The sequence below is a fragment of the Carlito syrichta genome, unplaced genomic scaffold, assembly GCF_000164805.1.
Source record: "Carlito syrichta isolate Samal-C Ts95f unplaced genomic scaffold, Tarsius_syrichta-2.0.1 Scaffold302059, whole genome shotgun sequence".
Taxonomy (NCBI): domain Eukaryota; kingdom Metazoa; phylum Chordata; class Mammalia; order Primates; family Tarsiidae; genus Carlito; species Carlito syrichta.
The window spans coordinates 372,004-389,499 of record NW_007246155.1 but is presented as its reverse complement, the minus strand read 5'-3'; the positions used below and the strand labels follow the sequence as shown (position 1 = coordinate 389,499).

At 42.1% G+C, this 17,496-nt stretch overlaps 1 protein-coding gene across 1 annotated transcript in view; it reads left to right on the top strand.

Moving 5' to 3' along the window:
• The window catches only part of LOC103258307 (ankyrin repeat and sterile alpha motif domain-containing protein 1B), a 552,345-nt gene that overhangs the window by 174,534 nt on the left and 360,315 nt on the right, over positions 1–17,496 (top strand). The window contains exon 4 of the mRNA XM_008055979.2: positions 9,153–9,259. Coding sequence (XP_008054170.2) covers positions 9,153–9,259 — 107 coding nt within the window. The remainder of the gene's footprint in view (positions 1–9,152; positions 9,260–17,496) is intronic.

Genomic DNA, 17,496 nt, shown 5'->3' with positions numbered 1-17,496 from the left:
CCTTGTCTTGTTCCAGTTTTCAGGGGAAATGGTTCCAGTTTTTGTCCATTTAGGAGTATATTGGCTGTGGGTTTCTCATAAATGGCTTTTACTATTTTGAGGTATGTTCCCCATATGCCTAGATATGTGAGGGTTTTTAATCAAGGAGTGGTGCTGGATTTTATCAAAAACATCTATTTTCATGACAAACATTGGTTTAAAAATAGTTTTCTCATAATTTCTTCATCTGATTTTGATAGCAGAGTAATGCTGGCCTCGTATAATGAGTTGGCAAGTTTTCTTTCTCTTCATTTTTCTGGAAGAGTTTGTGTAGAGCTAGTTTTATTTGTTCCTTATGTGATTAGCTTAATTTACCAGTGAAGCCATCAAGGCCTGGAGTTTGTTGTGTGTGTAGGGGGGAAGACTTTAGCTATAAATGCAATTACTAATAGATAAGCAACTAGTCAACTATGGACTTCTTCATGAGTGAGCCTTGGTAGTTTGTGTCTTTCAGTATATTTGTCATTTCATCTAAGTTGTTGAATTTACTAGCCTGAAGTTGTTCATAACATTTCTATATTATCCTTTTTATATCTGTAAAATCTACTGAACTGTGTTATCTCATTCCTGATATTGATTACTTCATTCTCCTTTTTTTTTCTTGGTCAGCCTAAATAGAGGTTTACCAATTTTGCTGATCTTCTCAAAGAACTGCTTTTGGTTTCATTGATTTTTCTCTATTGATTTCATCTTTTCTGTTTCATTTATTTCCTCCCTGATCGTTATTTTCTTACTTTTGCTTACATTGGGTGTTTCTTCTTCTTATTCTCATTCCTTAACATGAGTACTGAGGTTATTGATTTGAAATTCCCTTCAATTCTAATGTAGGCATGTTTTCTTCTTAGTATAGTGATGAGTGTCTCTGCCTATCTAATGTAGGCACTTAGTGTCATAAATTTCTCTGCAAGTACTACTTTACCTGCATCTCACAAATTGTAGTATACTGTGTTTTTATTATTTATCAGTTCAAAATACTTTATGAGTATATGAGAAAATATTCTAACAAAAACTATAAACAAATGAAATCAGAAATCTCAAGATAAGAATAGTTATGAGAATATGAAACAATGGAGACCAATGAGCCTTTGCAATAATTAAATCCAAAGTGATATGTATAGACCAACTGTGAGCATGAAACATAAATATTAAATACAGACTCCTTAAATAGAAGGTAGATACTAAGAGAAAACACAAGTAATAAACTAAAAAAAGACTTACAAATGATTCTCATCGCAACTTAAGAACTGACTGGGGATAGGGCAGTGGGAAAAGGAAAAGCACTTGGAGATCTGTGTGATTGCAGGAAGGAAGAGTGAAGAAACGAAAACACCCTGAAGGCTTCATCATACTGGAGTAGGAGGGATAGAGTGTCTTAAAGAGTGAAAGAATTGGTAATTCAAATTCAGAAAAGTATATATCTGATCATTGGATCAAGGAAAAACAAAGTAACCCTATAGGGACTAGAGAAGTAGCTCAGATTCTCAGGTTGGTTTTTTTTTTTTTTTTCTGTTCTGTTTTGTTTTAACTGGGGTCTCACCCTCTTGTCCAGGCTGGGATAGTGCAGCCACAACCCCATCGGCTCAGAGGAGCCTTGTGCATCAGCCTCTTGAGTAGATGGGACTACAGGCATGCACCACCATGTCCAGCTAGATTTTTGTCTGTCTGTCTGTCTGTTTGTTTGTTGAGATGAGGTCTCGCCATGTGGCCCAGGCTGGTCTCAAACTGTTGGGCTCAAGTGACCCTCCCACCTAGGCCTCTCAAAGTGTTGAGATTATAGGCATGAGCCACCATATCTGGCCAAATCTCAAAGTTAGTAAGAGAAAAATGGAATTAATAAGAATGCCACCAGACCACCAAAAGTGAAGAAAAGGAAAACGAGGAAACAACAGCTAAATAAATAAAAGGTTAAAAAAGATTAATGAATAAAATCAAGCATGACTGTCACTATCCTTATGTGTATTTGCCCACTAAAATGCAAGCCATTAGGTTATAGATTTTAAAACTTCAGATTAAAAACAAATACAGTTATAGCTATTCATGTGACACATTTTTAATGACCATTTTTTAAGTTAAAATAGACACACAAAACACAATTCATAAAAGGAAAATTTGATTTAAGAATCAAAAATGCCTCATATCTAGAATAGATAAAGAACGCTCAAGATTCAACAGTACAAAATAAACAATCCAATGAGGAAGTGAGTAAAATCTACGAAAAGACATTTGGCCAAAAAGATATACAGAACACAAATAAGCATACAAAATCATGTTCAGCATAATTATCCATGAGGGAAATACAAATTAAAATTACAGTGACATATCACTACATACATCTCAGAATGACTAGATCAACAAAAACAGTGAAATGTTAGTGAAGATGCATAGAAACTGGACCATTCATACATTGTTAATGAGAATGTGACATGGTGCAACAACTCTGAAAAAGACTGAGCAAATGATGTGGTAACAGCCATACCCATGGAATACTACTCAGCAAGATAAAGGAATAAGCTATTAACAAGCAGAGTCATGTGTGTGGATTGCAAAGAAATTATGCTGGATGAAAAAAGCCAATCCTCAAAGCTTACCTACTGTATGATTCCATTCATGCAACATTCTTGAAATGGCAAAACAATAGAAACGGACAACAAATTAGTAGTCGCCAGGGGTTAGGGAACGGAAGAGGGATGAGTATGACTATAAAAAGGTACCAGAGGGATTCTTGTGACGGCGTTGGCTGTATCTTAACTGTGAGGATGGTTACATGATCTACATATGTGATAAAATTGCAGAGCACTAAACACACACGCATACACACACACACACACACGCACGCACAAATGAGTGCATGTAAAACAAGTGAAATCTAAATAAAGTCAGTGGATTTTTTTTTTTTTTGTGGGTCATAGAACAAATGTCAAAGCAGGGTACTGAGTGACAGGAGCAAGCCTCCCTTTGGAAAGATGAAGCCCACGGCAGCATGCAGCCCAGATCAGAGGCCCTGAGGGAGGCTACAGGATTTTTTTTTTTTAGTGACAATGACCTGATTGTGATACTGTGATACTGTGCTATAGTCGCACAAGATATCAACACTAGGGAAAACTGGGTAAAGTCTATGCAGAATCAGTCTCTCTCTCCTTCTCCCTCTTCCTTTCTTCTTATAACTTCATATAAATTGACAATTATCTCAAAAAGTTAAAAAAATAAAGAGATGGACCTAGAGACATCAGGCAAAGAATTGAATAAACTATGGTATAGCCACATTGTGGAATGTTATGTAGTTATTTTTTAAGAGTTATTTTTAAAATATTACTTAAGTTTTAAAATAGAAAATAATACATTAGAACTTGTTTACTTGATAGAATTACTATAAGATGCAGTTAAGTGAACAAAGGAAGACTCAAGAAATTGAGTGCAATATGATTCTATGTTTATGAAACAGTGCCAAAAATACCCCCATGTCCACATATACATCTGAGCATGTCTGATTCTGTGTGTGTGTTATTTGACAATGGGTAAATATATGTAAATATATACTTTGTTAACAAGAATAACAATGCAAGGAAGAGGGATGATACAGATTGTAAAAAGCAAATGGAAGAAGGGGTAACCAAGAAAAATAAAGAACAAAACCCAGAGTACTAAAAATATTGATATATATTAAACAATACAATGTATATTCATATAGGATTGTGTGTGCATGTTGTTCTCATAAATTTAAAGAAGTTTTAAGAGTTATTTTTATATCATTATTATTTGATAATTATGACTCTCTTGAGACCTGATACATGCAGCATTCTATTAACCCATTTAAAGCATACAATTCAGTTGTTTGGGTTTAGTAACAGAGTTGAATAAACATTATCCACAGAGTTGGTGATAACATGGTTATTATCGCAATTTTAAAACATTTGTATCACCCTAAAAAGAACTCTAAGCCCATTAATAGTCACTCGCCAGTTTCTCCCAAATTTCCATCCCCAGTCCTAGGCAACCCCTCATCTACTTTCTGTCTCTATGTATTTTTCTGTCTTGGACATTTTATATAACTAGATTCATACAATATATAGTCTTTTGTGACTAGCTTCTGTCCACTTGGCATGATGTTTTCAAAGTCCGTGCGTGTTGTAGCATGCATCCGTACTTCATTTATGTTTATTACCAAGTAATATTCCACTGTATGGACAGATCACATTGTATTTATCTTCCCAAGTATGTAGCCTTGGCCATATGCACAACCTATCGGGATGACAGTGGTTACAGCAGGGCTGTCTGTTTCTTTCCATAATCTTTATGTTACACTATCTGCCTCATTTGCTATTATCACACCCAGATTCTGGGCTCCACTCTGATCACTCTGCTGTTTTTGACAGTCCCTGAAGTATAACTGCTCCAGAGGCTGGCCCAATTAAATGTGGGCAGAAGGAAGTTTTGAAGCCAGTCTTCCAAGTTTGTTTTGACCTCAGATGGGCTCTTCTTAACTGTCTCTTTCCCTGGTTCTCTAAAACTACTGTTTCGCTCATTGCCCTAATGGAGCTACTAGCCTCCTTTTCCTTTGTTTATCACCAAAATCTCCATTGATTTTGACAACTTGAGGCTTGAGCTTCCTCAGCCTCTGTTTCAAGCAGTCAATCCTTTGGGGGAAGCTTTAGCGCTTTCTGGTCCTATGAGCCAACTCTCCCATTGGGCAAAATCTTTGAGCCACCCTTCCAAGAACAGGGCAGGGATGGTGGCCTCTGGTCTTCTGAGCTTACCTTTCTGGGCACAGAACCTCCACCCTAAATGCCAGCAAGCAGGGCAATCGGGACCATCCTCTTCTTGGCCTGCTGCGGCTGAGGTAGACTCTCCACTCTGTGACGGGGCTGAGAGGATGACGGGAGACCCTGACTTCTCAGCTGCACTCACCAGGAGTCGGACATCTGCAGCTTAGAGTTCAAGGAGGTTGGAAAGGCTGGCCTGGCCCTTATGATGAGACCCCACGTCCCTTGGTTGAGACGTGAGGAAAGAAGGAGGCTTCCTCTTGTGCACACCATGTAGAGGGAGTTTCTGGAGATTAGGTGAGCTGGGGACAAATCATGGCTCCAGTACCCCAGAACCTCTCTGTTGTCGTCATGTTTCAGTGGATTTTTTTTTGAATGAATGTTTCTTATTTATTAGACACTCCTAAGACACTTTGCAGAGACTTTTTTGGTCATTTGGGGGTTTTGGCTGTGTGGGACTTTTGTTTGTGTTTCGCTGTGCAGTTTTTGACAGTTGTGCTTTTCTGGCTGCTGGTGGATTTGTGGGGCTCCTCACTGCCACTGTGGCTGTAGAACCCCTAGAATTACTTTTTTAAAGAACTGTGCCAAAGGTTGCCTCACATATCCTGCACTTCCACTTCCTTATAGTACATGAGAATAATGATCCACACGACAGGCCCCAGGACAGATCACCCTGCAGCCCATTATCCCCTTCTTCTCTCCTCCCCTCTCACTTTTGGGGAGAGAAAAGTACTTTAAGTGAGAAGTATACTTGAACACTGTAAAAGAGTGATCTTCAGACTTGAACCAGGGTTCTTCTAGAGGTCTGGCTTATGAGAAAATACTTTCACAGAACCACAAACAAGCAACATGACTCAGGGTCCCTTTTCTCTTCCTTTCTCTCTCTCTTACCACCTCCCCCTACCCCACCCTCTCCCAGTGATGACATTCTGCTAACATTTGGGAATTATTAAGTTAAAGGATTGAATAGCTAAAAGAATAAAATTCAGACAGTCCATATAAAGATATAAATGTAAGTAAGTGGTTAATAACCAGTGTTCTCTTAGATGAATTACGTAGCAGTCTGAACCTTGACATAATCCCCACACATGCTCTCTTTTTCTCCCCTCCTTCTTCCACGTTCCTTCTTCCTCTCTTTCTATTAAGAAATGGGAATCAGCCGGGCTCGGTGGCTCAGCCTGTAATCCCACGCCTTTGGGAGGCTGAGGTGAGTGGATTGACTGAGCCCGCGGGTTCGGGACCCACCTGGGCAGCAAGACCTCATCTCTACAATAAATCAAAAAATTAGCCAGACATGGTAGCGCGCACCTGTAGTTCCAGCTACTTAGAAGGATCGCTGGAGCCCAGCAGGTCGAGGCTGCGGTGGTCAGGAGCGGCTACTGCACTCCAGTCTGGGCGACAGAGTGAGACTCCAACTCAAAAAATAAAATAAAATAAAATAAAATAAAATAAAATAAGAGATGAAACAGGATTGGAGGAGCTAACCTATGCCTTGCCAAGCCAAAACATTATTTGTCGTGTTTGCTGGATTTTGGTGTAGCTTATGCAACGACTCGGAATTTTATATGACTGGGATTGTGGATGTGATCCCAAGAGAAGTTACAATTGAGACTCACCTTTAATTCCACCTTGTAGCAGTGTTAGAGCTGGCCGGGGACAAATAGCATCTTGTCTTCAGCTTCTCCTATAGGTAGTGTTGAGCAACTAGAATCTATTAAAATTGATTCATAAACTGCTTCAAACTCTTTGATCTCTTTTAAAGGTGTGGAACCAGTCAGTGAGAAAAGATCATCAAGTTTCCCAGGGAAACTTGGTCAAAAGGAGAATGAGGCTGAAGAACACAAAGCCAGGCCTAAAAATTCTGTTTAAGAACAAAGCTATCTTATTTTTAAGAAAGAATTCAGAGACGTGGGATGAGGTAAAAAGATGAAATATTTAAATCTGAAAATAGAAGGATCTGTCTGTACTTTGGCTGGTGCAGTTGTATTATTTTGTTTAGTGGGTGCATGCTGAATCTTTACTATGTGCGATATCAGCGAGGCACATTCCCTGCGTTCAAAAAAGTGCATGTTGTATACAAACAACTCAAATGCAAGGCAGAAAATATTTGTTGCAGTAGAGGGTCCGAAAACGTCATTTAAGATACAGAAGAAAGAGATTTATTACACTCGGAGGATTAGACCAGGTTTCATGAAGGAACTAGCATCTGATCCAAAGCTAACCCATGGGTAGAAATGTGGGCCAACGTGAAGCCAACCAAAGCACATCAGTGGCGGCCTTACAGCCAACGAGTAATCCTGCCTGGATGAAACACTGGGGAAGGCACATAGAGTTAGATTATTAGCAGTCGATCATGAAGACCCCAGAATGTCATCAGAGTGTTGGCAATTTATTTTGAAGACGGCAGAAAACCACAGAAGGGTTTTGAAATGGAGTAAGTAGTAACCAAAACTGTGTCTTAGGTTATTTAATGGCAGGAAGGAGTCGTTGTTGCATTGGATTAGGTGGGCCTGAACCAAGAGAACAAAATCAAAGTAGATGGCAATTTCGTAAACATAAAACAGGAAATGGAGTCAAGGGAATGAATGACACTGTGACAATGGACAATGACTCTTGGGGACTAATGTCAGCAGTGAGAGAGGTACAAGATGTTTTGAGGTTTAATGTCTGCGTGCTGGGGAGGTTGACAATGCCCTTAAAAAGAAAAAGGAAACAGAGGAAGATGAGATTGGGGGAGGAATGGGATTTTATTCATTCAGTAGATATGTACTGGGCACTTCCTGTGTGCCAGGCACTGCTCTGGGGGGATGAGAAAATTATCTAATTACCTTTACTTTTCAGAGCACTTTCTGCGAAAGAGGCACTGTTCCCAATCTGTGCAACTCCCAAAGCAGAGCTCGAGCCAGTGTAGGAAGGGAAATATCTCTCTAATACCCGGAGGCTTCTTGAGAAGTAGTAAGAGCTCTGTTACGGGCAGTATTCAAGCAAAAGTTAGACGATATTCTTCCAGGAACGTAGTAGCAATGGAGTCCTACATTAGGAGGGAGATTAGACTAAACTTTTTGCTAGTTCTCTCCCTATCTCGAGTCTATTTTTTTCTGATGAGCTAGTCCTGTGGGTTCTATTATTAATCTCTGGCTTCTCCCAATTATTAAGCAAATTACTCTGTCTGCCATTCAGTAAAACTCACACATTTATATCTGTTATTCTTGAATTATTTTTGGTTAGGGCTCTTCTTTATTTAAAAAAAAAAAAATCCTGCCCGGTTAATGCTACCTGTGTAGTTAATTTAGAGTGGTAAATTCTGGTAGATTGTGTTATAAATCTCAGAGGGGGGAAGGATTTCTTATGCCTAATACTATTTTTGCTTTGGAGAAGCCCTGCAAACAAGAAGTAAATTATCCTGACTTCAAGATCGTGATGCAGTTTCTGTATTTTGCAGTAATTCAAAAAGGAAAAAATTATGTCAGAGAGGTTCATTTTGCTACAGCATGGTAAAGAAAAAGCACAGTTATTCTCCGAACACTGTTAACGCTTTAGATCAGGAACACTTCTCTGTGCTGCTTTTTCGAAAAGGAGAAGGAAGCCTGTCGTGAGCTCTGTGGCAAGCGACGGTTCAAGCTTCCCCTTCCCCGGTGTCTTCCGAGACGCCAAAATCCCACAACAAAGGGCTCTGGAACGGGAACCAGGACGAAGACTCAATTCGGATCTGAGCACTCGGTCTGCCTTTGCGTCTTGCTATTTTCTGCATTTGTTTTGACTGCTCCCATCATTCAAGATTGACGCTTGGATGGGTGTGTGGGAGGGAGCCGCAGCAGCAGGCTTACAGCTTGCAGACAAAAAAAATCTGCCTTATCTGATGGCTATTATTGCAAAAGCGAGGTGTAGCCGGGCTGGGTAATGAAGGGGAGCGAGCGAGGGGGAGCCGGGCGGTGGAGCGGCATACTGATGAGTGTGGGAGTGCTTATGGAAGAGATCCTGGCTGCTCATTGTGGAGTACTCCAGCAGCCGCACAGGACGCAGCCCAGCCCAGGCTGACAGCTTGCGATGCCTTCTCCTTCTGCCTGGTTCTGGGGGCTGCGTGACGCACTGGTCGGTAGTAAAGATTAGTGTGTCAGAAATGTGGAGCTAGGATCAAGTCGCACTCCGCAGCCTGCCTGGCAAACTATGTTTGACTTCTGACTTCGCTCTCTCGCGCGCCGAGAACCTAATCTGTCAAGCTGGCGGGCTCCTTTGATAGCAACTTTCCCAGGAGCATGATGTGGCAATGCCACCTCTCAGCCCAGGACTACCGCTACTACCCCGTGGATGGCTACTCCCTGCTTAAACGCTTCCCTCTTCATCCTCTTACAGGACCCAGATGCCCCGTCCAAACAGTGGGACAATGGTTGGAAAGCATTGGGCTACCTCAGTACGAGAACCACCTGATGGCTAATGGATTTGACAATGTGCAGTTCATGGTAAGACGCTCTCTGTATCCACGGGGCTGCCTTTTGTCTGTCTTTGCTTTCTATGTGTCTTATGAGGCTCGGAGACAGCCTGATTTGCACCAGCACCGGTGGGTTTTTTGTATGCGACTGCATCGGATGATCGGATGCCCTTAGGACTGAACTTGCTGCGTGCATTTAGACACTTGCCGAAACATAGCTTGATATATGTCCGTGTACATATGTGTTATGGGAATGAACCGGTGAGAGTCCTATTTATAGGCAGTGAGAGGAGATTCACATTGACATTCTCCCTGTCATTCCTTCTGATTTCTTGTTAATATGTAATCTTAGAATACCCAGTCAGACCCTATCACTCTTCAGTGCATTCTTGATTCCTAAAACATATTATTTCACTGGAATATCAGTGTTTAGTGGTTAATTAGACAGTTTGTTATATTTATGGTATGAAAATCATCTTTTTCCTGACAGCAGTTCAATAAGCATTTTAAATCGTGTGGACAACCTTCAGTTCGTTAGCAACCAGCTTCAGATGGTCAATTATGGAGAGCATTCACTTACTTAGACATGCTGATTGAAGCACAGTGAATTGTCTCTTGCTGTAGGTGGAAAACAAACACTTCGGTCAATGAGCTGCCAATATTTAGAAGAAGAGGTTTAAACAAAATGCATTCATGTACTTCTAAATCTGGTCTACATGCAGTCTGACCCTGGCATGTGCAAACTTCCCTGTGATGTATGTAGGTGAGGAAGGCAGATGGGGGGGTGCAGACCCACAATCCAGCTTTCTCATCATTTCCATGCCTCCTCCGTGCCCATCGGTTCCTCTTGTTAAGCTACGTCACAGCTCAGTTATCTTTCCTTGTCTTTAAGGTCCCACCAACATCTCACCAATTCCTAAATTTAGAAAGACCTACATAACAGGGCATGCAGCACACAGATGGCTTATAGAAATAAGTAATAGCCATTCCTCAGGAAAATGCCAGGGCTGACACCTGCAGCTTCCTGATTCCAGAACTGATCACAAAATACTGAGAGCTAGTCAGGTCTCTCTCTGTATGTCTGTTTTCGATTATTTTTTTCTCTGAGCTTGACTTGACTATCATAGATTTGAAGATTTTTAAAACTGTTAAACTTCTGTTCCTTCTCCAAAAGTATATATGCCCATGAGCTTTAAAAAATAGAAAAGACAAACATAGTAAGACATGAGAGCTTTAAGTAATTGTATGCATACGGCCCATAATGAGCGTTTTATTGTTTTGTTTTTTATGATAAGATATGCAGCTACTGCTATTCTTCTAATTTTTATCAAGCACTGTCATTGATTGGTAGACAAGATATTGTGGGTATTGAAATAATAGAAAAAAGTGAATGCTCTTCAATTGCTTAGAACACTGAGCAAATTGAGGAGAGACAGTACACTAAACAGACAGCACTAAGAATTAGAGGAACAATCATACAGAATGAAAGTCTTCATCATTATTTATGCTTCCTGCACATTTCAATGTCATTATTCATTCTCCTTATCTCTATTTGAAATCAGGCTTTCTTATCCCCCCCCCCAAACCCTTGTCCAAATTTATCCTGGTCCCATGAGAAGTTAGATCTTTGGAGTCCCCGGGTCGTTTGGTTACTCTGAAAGACTTTAATTCAGCTTAATTTTCCTGCAAGTGTTAAAACACTTATGAGCAATATGAGATCTTTTTGAAAGCCTCGAACTGAAAAGTTAAACAAACAAGTTTCAAATAAGCATTTGGGGAGATATCGTAAAAATATTCATGAATGAATCATGTATAAGCACTACAAAATGTATCTGAAAGGCAAAAACCCTGTACATGAGTGACAAAACTGAGGTCTAATCATAGATTATTGTCTTCACTTGTCTAATTCCAAGTATTATATTTATTTTCTAGAAAATAAGATATTATTATTCAGATGGGCCAAATGCTCTATGAGGCAATTACTTTTTTAAAAAACTTTAAATTATCACTTTGAGGAGTTAATTAATTATGAAAATGAAGCAAATTATAAAATATCAATTAGAGCTTTGCACGCTGTTATACATCACTTATTTGCTACTGGTATCATAAGAGATGAATTTCTACCTTTGTAAAATTGTGAGTTGATCTATGTAATCTAATTTATTTAATTATGAGCTCAGTTAAAGTACTATTGACTCACTTTAAGAAACATATTTTATTAATGTGGCAAAAAATCTGTTAGACCTGCTTGGTCTCCTCTCAGTATCATATTCTAGCTTTTGTTTTTCTTGAAGCACATTCTGACCTGCATTTATTCATTCTGTTGCCTAAGCAACAAGCACCACACTCCTATTAACTGTGAAGTGTGCAGGTCCTATTAGCTTTTGAGAACAAGATAGTAGACATCAAAAGGATATAATTAATGATGATCGAAGCAGAACAGTACATATGTATACTGTACAGAATGTATACATATATTTGATTGAGGAAACATTCTCAGGAGCTAATTTTTATTCAATCAATAATCCTTTAGGGAATGTGAGTTTAAAGGGTCCATATAAGTAATTTCAAAGTGAGGTATTAATTGAAATTTTTTTTTTTTTTTTGCTAAATCTGCTCTACATATATACTTTCACACATAAACACAATATATATGGATGATTTAGCACCATGGCTATGATTAACTTTAATTAGACCATTTACATCAATTTCTAGACATGCTTAGAAAAGACGGGGCCTTATTTGTTTTTAAATATCTGTCAATTATTGCTTCTCCTTCAAGCTCTTCATACTTATCTTTGATTTTATAGATGTATGATCTTTTCCCTCCTATCTTAAAGTCAGAATCCAAACTTTTTCTTTACGTATTTCATCTTGGTTTAAAGAACAGCTGTGCACACAATTTGGACCCTACTGTATCCTTAAAAATATAAAATAAGTAGAAATCGGTGCAGTAAACAATAGCTACAAAAGTACATCAGGTCACCCAAGACTTTAGAAGGTCACACCTGTGTTGAGATTTCAAAACAAAAACTCCTTCCCAACAGACTCCTCTGTCTGAAGGCTGGCCCAGGTCCCCCTAAGCAGTCCACCCCCTGAAGTCACGCGTCATCACCCCATTCCTGCCCTCCAGCCTCTGGGAGGGCCTCTCTGTCCTCCAGCATCTCATTCACCTCCCCTGAGTCTGCAACACGTAGAATGTGTCTGAACTTCAGCATTACTTTTTTTTTTCCACCAAGGAGTTTGGGTGTGAAGTGATTACTATACAAAATGCACAGGCTTATTTCTTGTTTTGTTTGTCTCTGCCGTCATATTTCTTTTTCCAAGTCCCATGACTGCTTCCTGAATTTGAAGTCTCAAACGATCTCTTCTTGTCTTTGCTCATCTGTGCTCCCCGCCACTCCTCTTGGACGGCTGTTCCCTTTCCTTCCCCTCTGTCATTTATCCTCAGGGGTATGACTCAATTCCTGCCTGGTTTATGTAGCTTTCCTGAACGACTCCACTCCATCACAGTCTCTCTCCTCTGAGCTCATGCAGTGGCTACGTTCGATATGAAAGATGACACTGGGCAAGCCATTGTTCTCTCTCCAGAATCAGAAGTTTCCACGTGTGTATAACTTGTCCCCTCAACGAGACCGGAAGCTTCTCAAGCCCTTGTTCTGTGTCTTCAGTTTCCTTGCCTTCGCATAACTTCTAGCATAGTGCTGTGTACAGAGAAATCAGCCTGTGAAAACCGAAGGCACCGCCAGTGGCTGAGGGTGGGCCTCCGGGCTCATTTTTAAACAGGCAGCCTTGTTTGCCAATGGGAGCGTTGTGCATTCGTGTCCTTCACTCATGCATCAAACACTTGAAACACATCCTGTGGGCCAGGGACACAGTGAAGTACCTGGGATGTAGCAGGGAGTGAGACATAACTCTCACCCTCAAGTAAAGAGCGGTATTGCCCTAAGACCTAAGACCCGCTACGCTATTTGCATACGCATCGTGCACATGTTTCTTCTGGCACACGTGGGCACACACGCACGTGCACACCACTGTAGCACAGGGATCTTGCCCCTCTTCTTTCCGTATGATCACCACCATTCAGCATATGCACTTACTAGGAATTGTTTTCCCAGCAACAAATTACAGTTGATAATGGAAGAGGTGAAATCTATCATAGCATGAAGATAAAGATACTGCTGACGTCAAAGCCTGGCAGACTGATAGTCTGAAGACTGTATGAAGAAGCTGATATTACTTGGAGGAGGACTGACTCATAGCCTCACCACGATAACTTGCTGGCAGTTATATTTGTCAACTCTAATAAAAAAAGGGGAAAGAATGAAATTATTACCAATTCATTTTTTTAAGCATCTCCTGAGTTTCTAGCAATTGCCATCTAGGTTGACCTCCCGTGCTTTGACCATTATTAAAATGTTTCAAATGCAGCCTTCAGAGTAAGGACTAGAAATAATGCTGATAGCTCCACAGAATTGGTATTTTGTACACTTGTGTGGATAGCATTCGTGAAGGACTTGCTGAAGGGCAAAGTGAGTGTGCCTGTTAGGCACTGAAGCAGAACCACAGAGCTTTTGGGGTCATTCATTTGTATAATGCTGTTGAGCAGGACAGAGCTCATACGTATTTAATTGAAACTTTTTCCCCATCACTGTGGTGCATTTTACATGCTCATGGACTTACATCTCCTTTCCACTTTTACCTAACTTTTCTGCAAAGAGAGCATCTTTTGCAGTTGACCTGATCAAATGACCTTTTAAGTATCTTAGCAGCATATCGTGATCCAAGTAAGACGTTAGACTGGTGAAGTAGAAAAATAAATTCACCCCTAAAGGGTGAGACTAATCATCTCCATGACTATTTCTTGTTCCAATATTGTTTAGGAAAATTTTATGAACTTACTGAGATTTAAAGGTACAAGAGAAAAATACCTGTCACACTCCCTACGCCTTCCTGTTTCTGAAACAGACTAGGCTCAGAGTTGAGTGGGCGGCCTTATATTGAAAGTACAGCTATAATTTCTAAACTCATTTAGGCCAGTAGTTACAAACCCACTTTTCCCAAAAAAAAAAAGTTATAATCCTTTCAACTGCGGGCATTTAAAAATCTGCTGGTATCTAATAGTCAAAGCCAAGAGGGAGTTTTTCTTTGTCCAGACAAATAGCTTAATTACAAATCCAAGGGGCAGCCGCCTCACAGTGTATGTGAGAGAACTAAGGCAGAAGGCTTCGCCTTTCCACTGTCTCGGTTCTCTCTGATTCAGCTTACTCGTCTGTAAAATCATCTAATGAGGGATCTAAGAGAAATGTTCTTTGGGGTTATTATTTAGTATTTTGAGCTCTTTAAAGAAGCAGGGTGCAATATGGATACTGGCAGAGCCAGTAATTGTTCTTGTGTGTCCTGTTGGCCTTGGAAGGATGTTGACCATGCAGCAGAAAGTTGGAGATGAGGGCTTGTGCAGGAAGACCATCCTGGAAGAATCGCGTTCAGAAAACACAGCCACGGTTCTGCTCTGGTGATAGAAAAGAGCCCCTTCTTCCTTCTGGAAGTTACGCTGATTAAAATTTTAAGCGTGAAGATATGCTGTCCCATTTTCGAATAATGCAGTGCATAATATAACTCCCAATACTAACTAGTGTTCACATGAATAGGACTTTAATTGAGTCATGTGGCATATTTGCATAATTTGTTCTTCAGTATTGCTTCAAATGTCCAGATATTTGAGGGTGAGGAATTCACCTCATGAATCAGAAAACTTACTAAAACTGCTGCGTTACAGACTAATTTTAAGAAAACCAGCCACAGTCATATCCTTTTCTTCTTTAAAAGAACAGATCGCTCAAACACATGTCCGGTGGCAGGGACCTTCTTTTCCTCACGACCAGTCACCTCCTCAACACCACAGTGCTGCTTGTTTCCAACTTTTCTGCTAAAATTGTTCTCTTTGCAGTCAGCTCTGATCGGCTTCTTACCAAATCCACACCCCCTCCTTTTTCTCACCTCGTTTATCTTTGCCCTCCCTACGGGATCTGATTTTCACGCTCTACTCCTCGTTTTTTACTCTCCGTCCGGGTTCCATGATATGACACTCCCTTTGCCAGCCACTCTGTCCTTCTGACCCTCCTCCGGCCCTCCTGTGGTGGGCGCTCTGCCCTCCCATCCCTTGGGGAGACCCTGTGTCTATCCACTGTGTCACCTCCTTCTACCTCCTGGCTTCCGGTGCCGTCCAGCCACTCACGAAGCTGTTCACATGCACACACAGGCTGGTCTGAGAATAAAGGCCCAACAAGTGCTGACTATGACTGCAGCCAGAGCGAGCTTCCGGAGACACACATCTGCTGGAGCGCTGCTCTGCTGAAAGCCTCAAAGGTTCCTCACTACCTGTGGGCGGTGATAAAATAATGCCAGACCCTTCGTGTGGCTTTCATGCTCAGGAACCCTATGACCTGGCCTGACACACTTTCCACCCTACTTTCCCCACGTCCTCTCTCTGCGGGGTAACTCACGCACGTTCCTCCTTCTTAGCCTGGCGTCTGCACACGCCGCCCTCACTGCCAAGAACAGTCTTCCTTTCTCTCTTCACTGCTTTTTATCCTTTAACTCTTAGCCTACTTGCCACTTTTGCTTTTAGCGCTCAGGTCTTTTCTGGCCTTTCAAGTCTGGGTCAGGAACTGTCCCTCTGCAGTTCCCTTTTTAAGACCTCATCTCACTAGGCCACGTCACCTACCCACTCATCCAGCCTCCCACCTCTGTCACGTAGAAACGCCAGAAGAGGGACGGCAGACGTGCCCTATAAAGGGCCAGCTGCTCGTGTGTTAGCCTGTGCAAGCCACGTGGTCACTATTGCAACGCCATGACTCTGCTGTTGTACACAAAAGGGACCGTGGACAATGCTCAGGCGAGTGGGCGTGGGTCCGTTCCAGGAAAACTTCACTTCGAAAACGAAGCAGTGAAGAAAACGGATCAGTCAGTGGGCCCCTGGCGGCTGACACTGCTCTTGATTCTGAGCCCTTCAAGGGTTAGAAATATGCTGGGCTCTTCTGTATCTCCAGGTACAGCCCGTGTATAGCAGGAGGAAGACCAAAGCAAGTCAGGAGGAAGGCTCCGAAGAAAAGCAAGAGGGCAAGAGAAGGGGAGCCAGGAGTCAGGCCTGTGCCCCGCAGAGGGTTCCTGTTGGCCGGCTCAGTTCAAGGAGAGCCAGCCACTAACTGAGCACGTGCAGAGCAAGACCCAGCCTCAGGGTCTCTCCGACGAGAGCTGGGAGGGTGTTTTTGCTTTAACCAAGCAGACTGGAGTGCATTTTCGGCAAGGGAACGGGCACAGGCACAGGAACTAGAACAACACAGCTGCAGAGCAAGCCTGTCGTTCCCTCTGTGTGGAATTCCTTTTTCTTCCTCCTTCACCTAATTGTGTATCATGGCTCATGAATCAGCTTCAGCATCATTTCCTCCAGGAAGGATTCCCTGACCCCACCCTGCCTTCTGACTGGCACCACCAGCCCATTCTCTGCACCCAAGGCACCCTGTGCTTAGCCTGTACTGGTCCTTCTTGTGCTGCCTTGCAATTATTTATTCGTTCCCTGCTTCCCCTGGCCCCCAAAGATGAGTTCCTTAGAGGCAGAGATTGGGTCTCGGTTATCTTTGTGTTTCTAAAGCCTGACATGGTACCTGGCATTTAGTAGCAGCTTCTCAATAAACACTGTTTGAATGGAATGTTTTAGCTCTCTACAGTTGCATATAAAGTATCCATGTGATTCTCTTGACAAATCTATCAGTATTAGCATCTTCATGTTTATGTATGAGGAGAATGAGCCTCCACAAGGATAGAAACATTGCCAGCGGAGGTGAGATTCGCCACGAAACTTCTCTGACCGAAAGCCCCTGTTCAGTTTAGTGAAGCCACAACGCCTCACTCCTTCCTTCACTTGAACCACTGCTGTAGGGCAGGTACCAGGCAGCTCCCGCTCCGCCCTCGGAGCACTCCCAGTGCGTCGCTTCGGGCCCTTCTTTATCTTACTTCCGCTGGCCTTTCCACCTGCTCCGCTACTTCTCCAGGGGCTGAGGGCCGCGTCTGCTTTCGCCAGGCCGGAGCCCCCGCCTAACCAGTGCGCACTTTCTCTTTGCGCGGTTTCCCTGCTCCTGACGCAGCCTCCCAGTCGTCTCATGGACCAGGCCCACTCCGCAAGGTCCTGGTCCCTGCCCCTGCTCGGGGCCGCCTTCCCTATGACGAGACCCAGCTCACCTCTCCCATGGCACCCTCGCCCCCCGG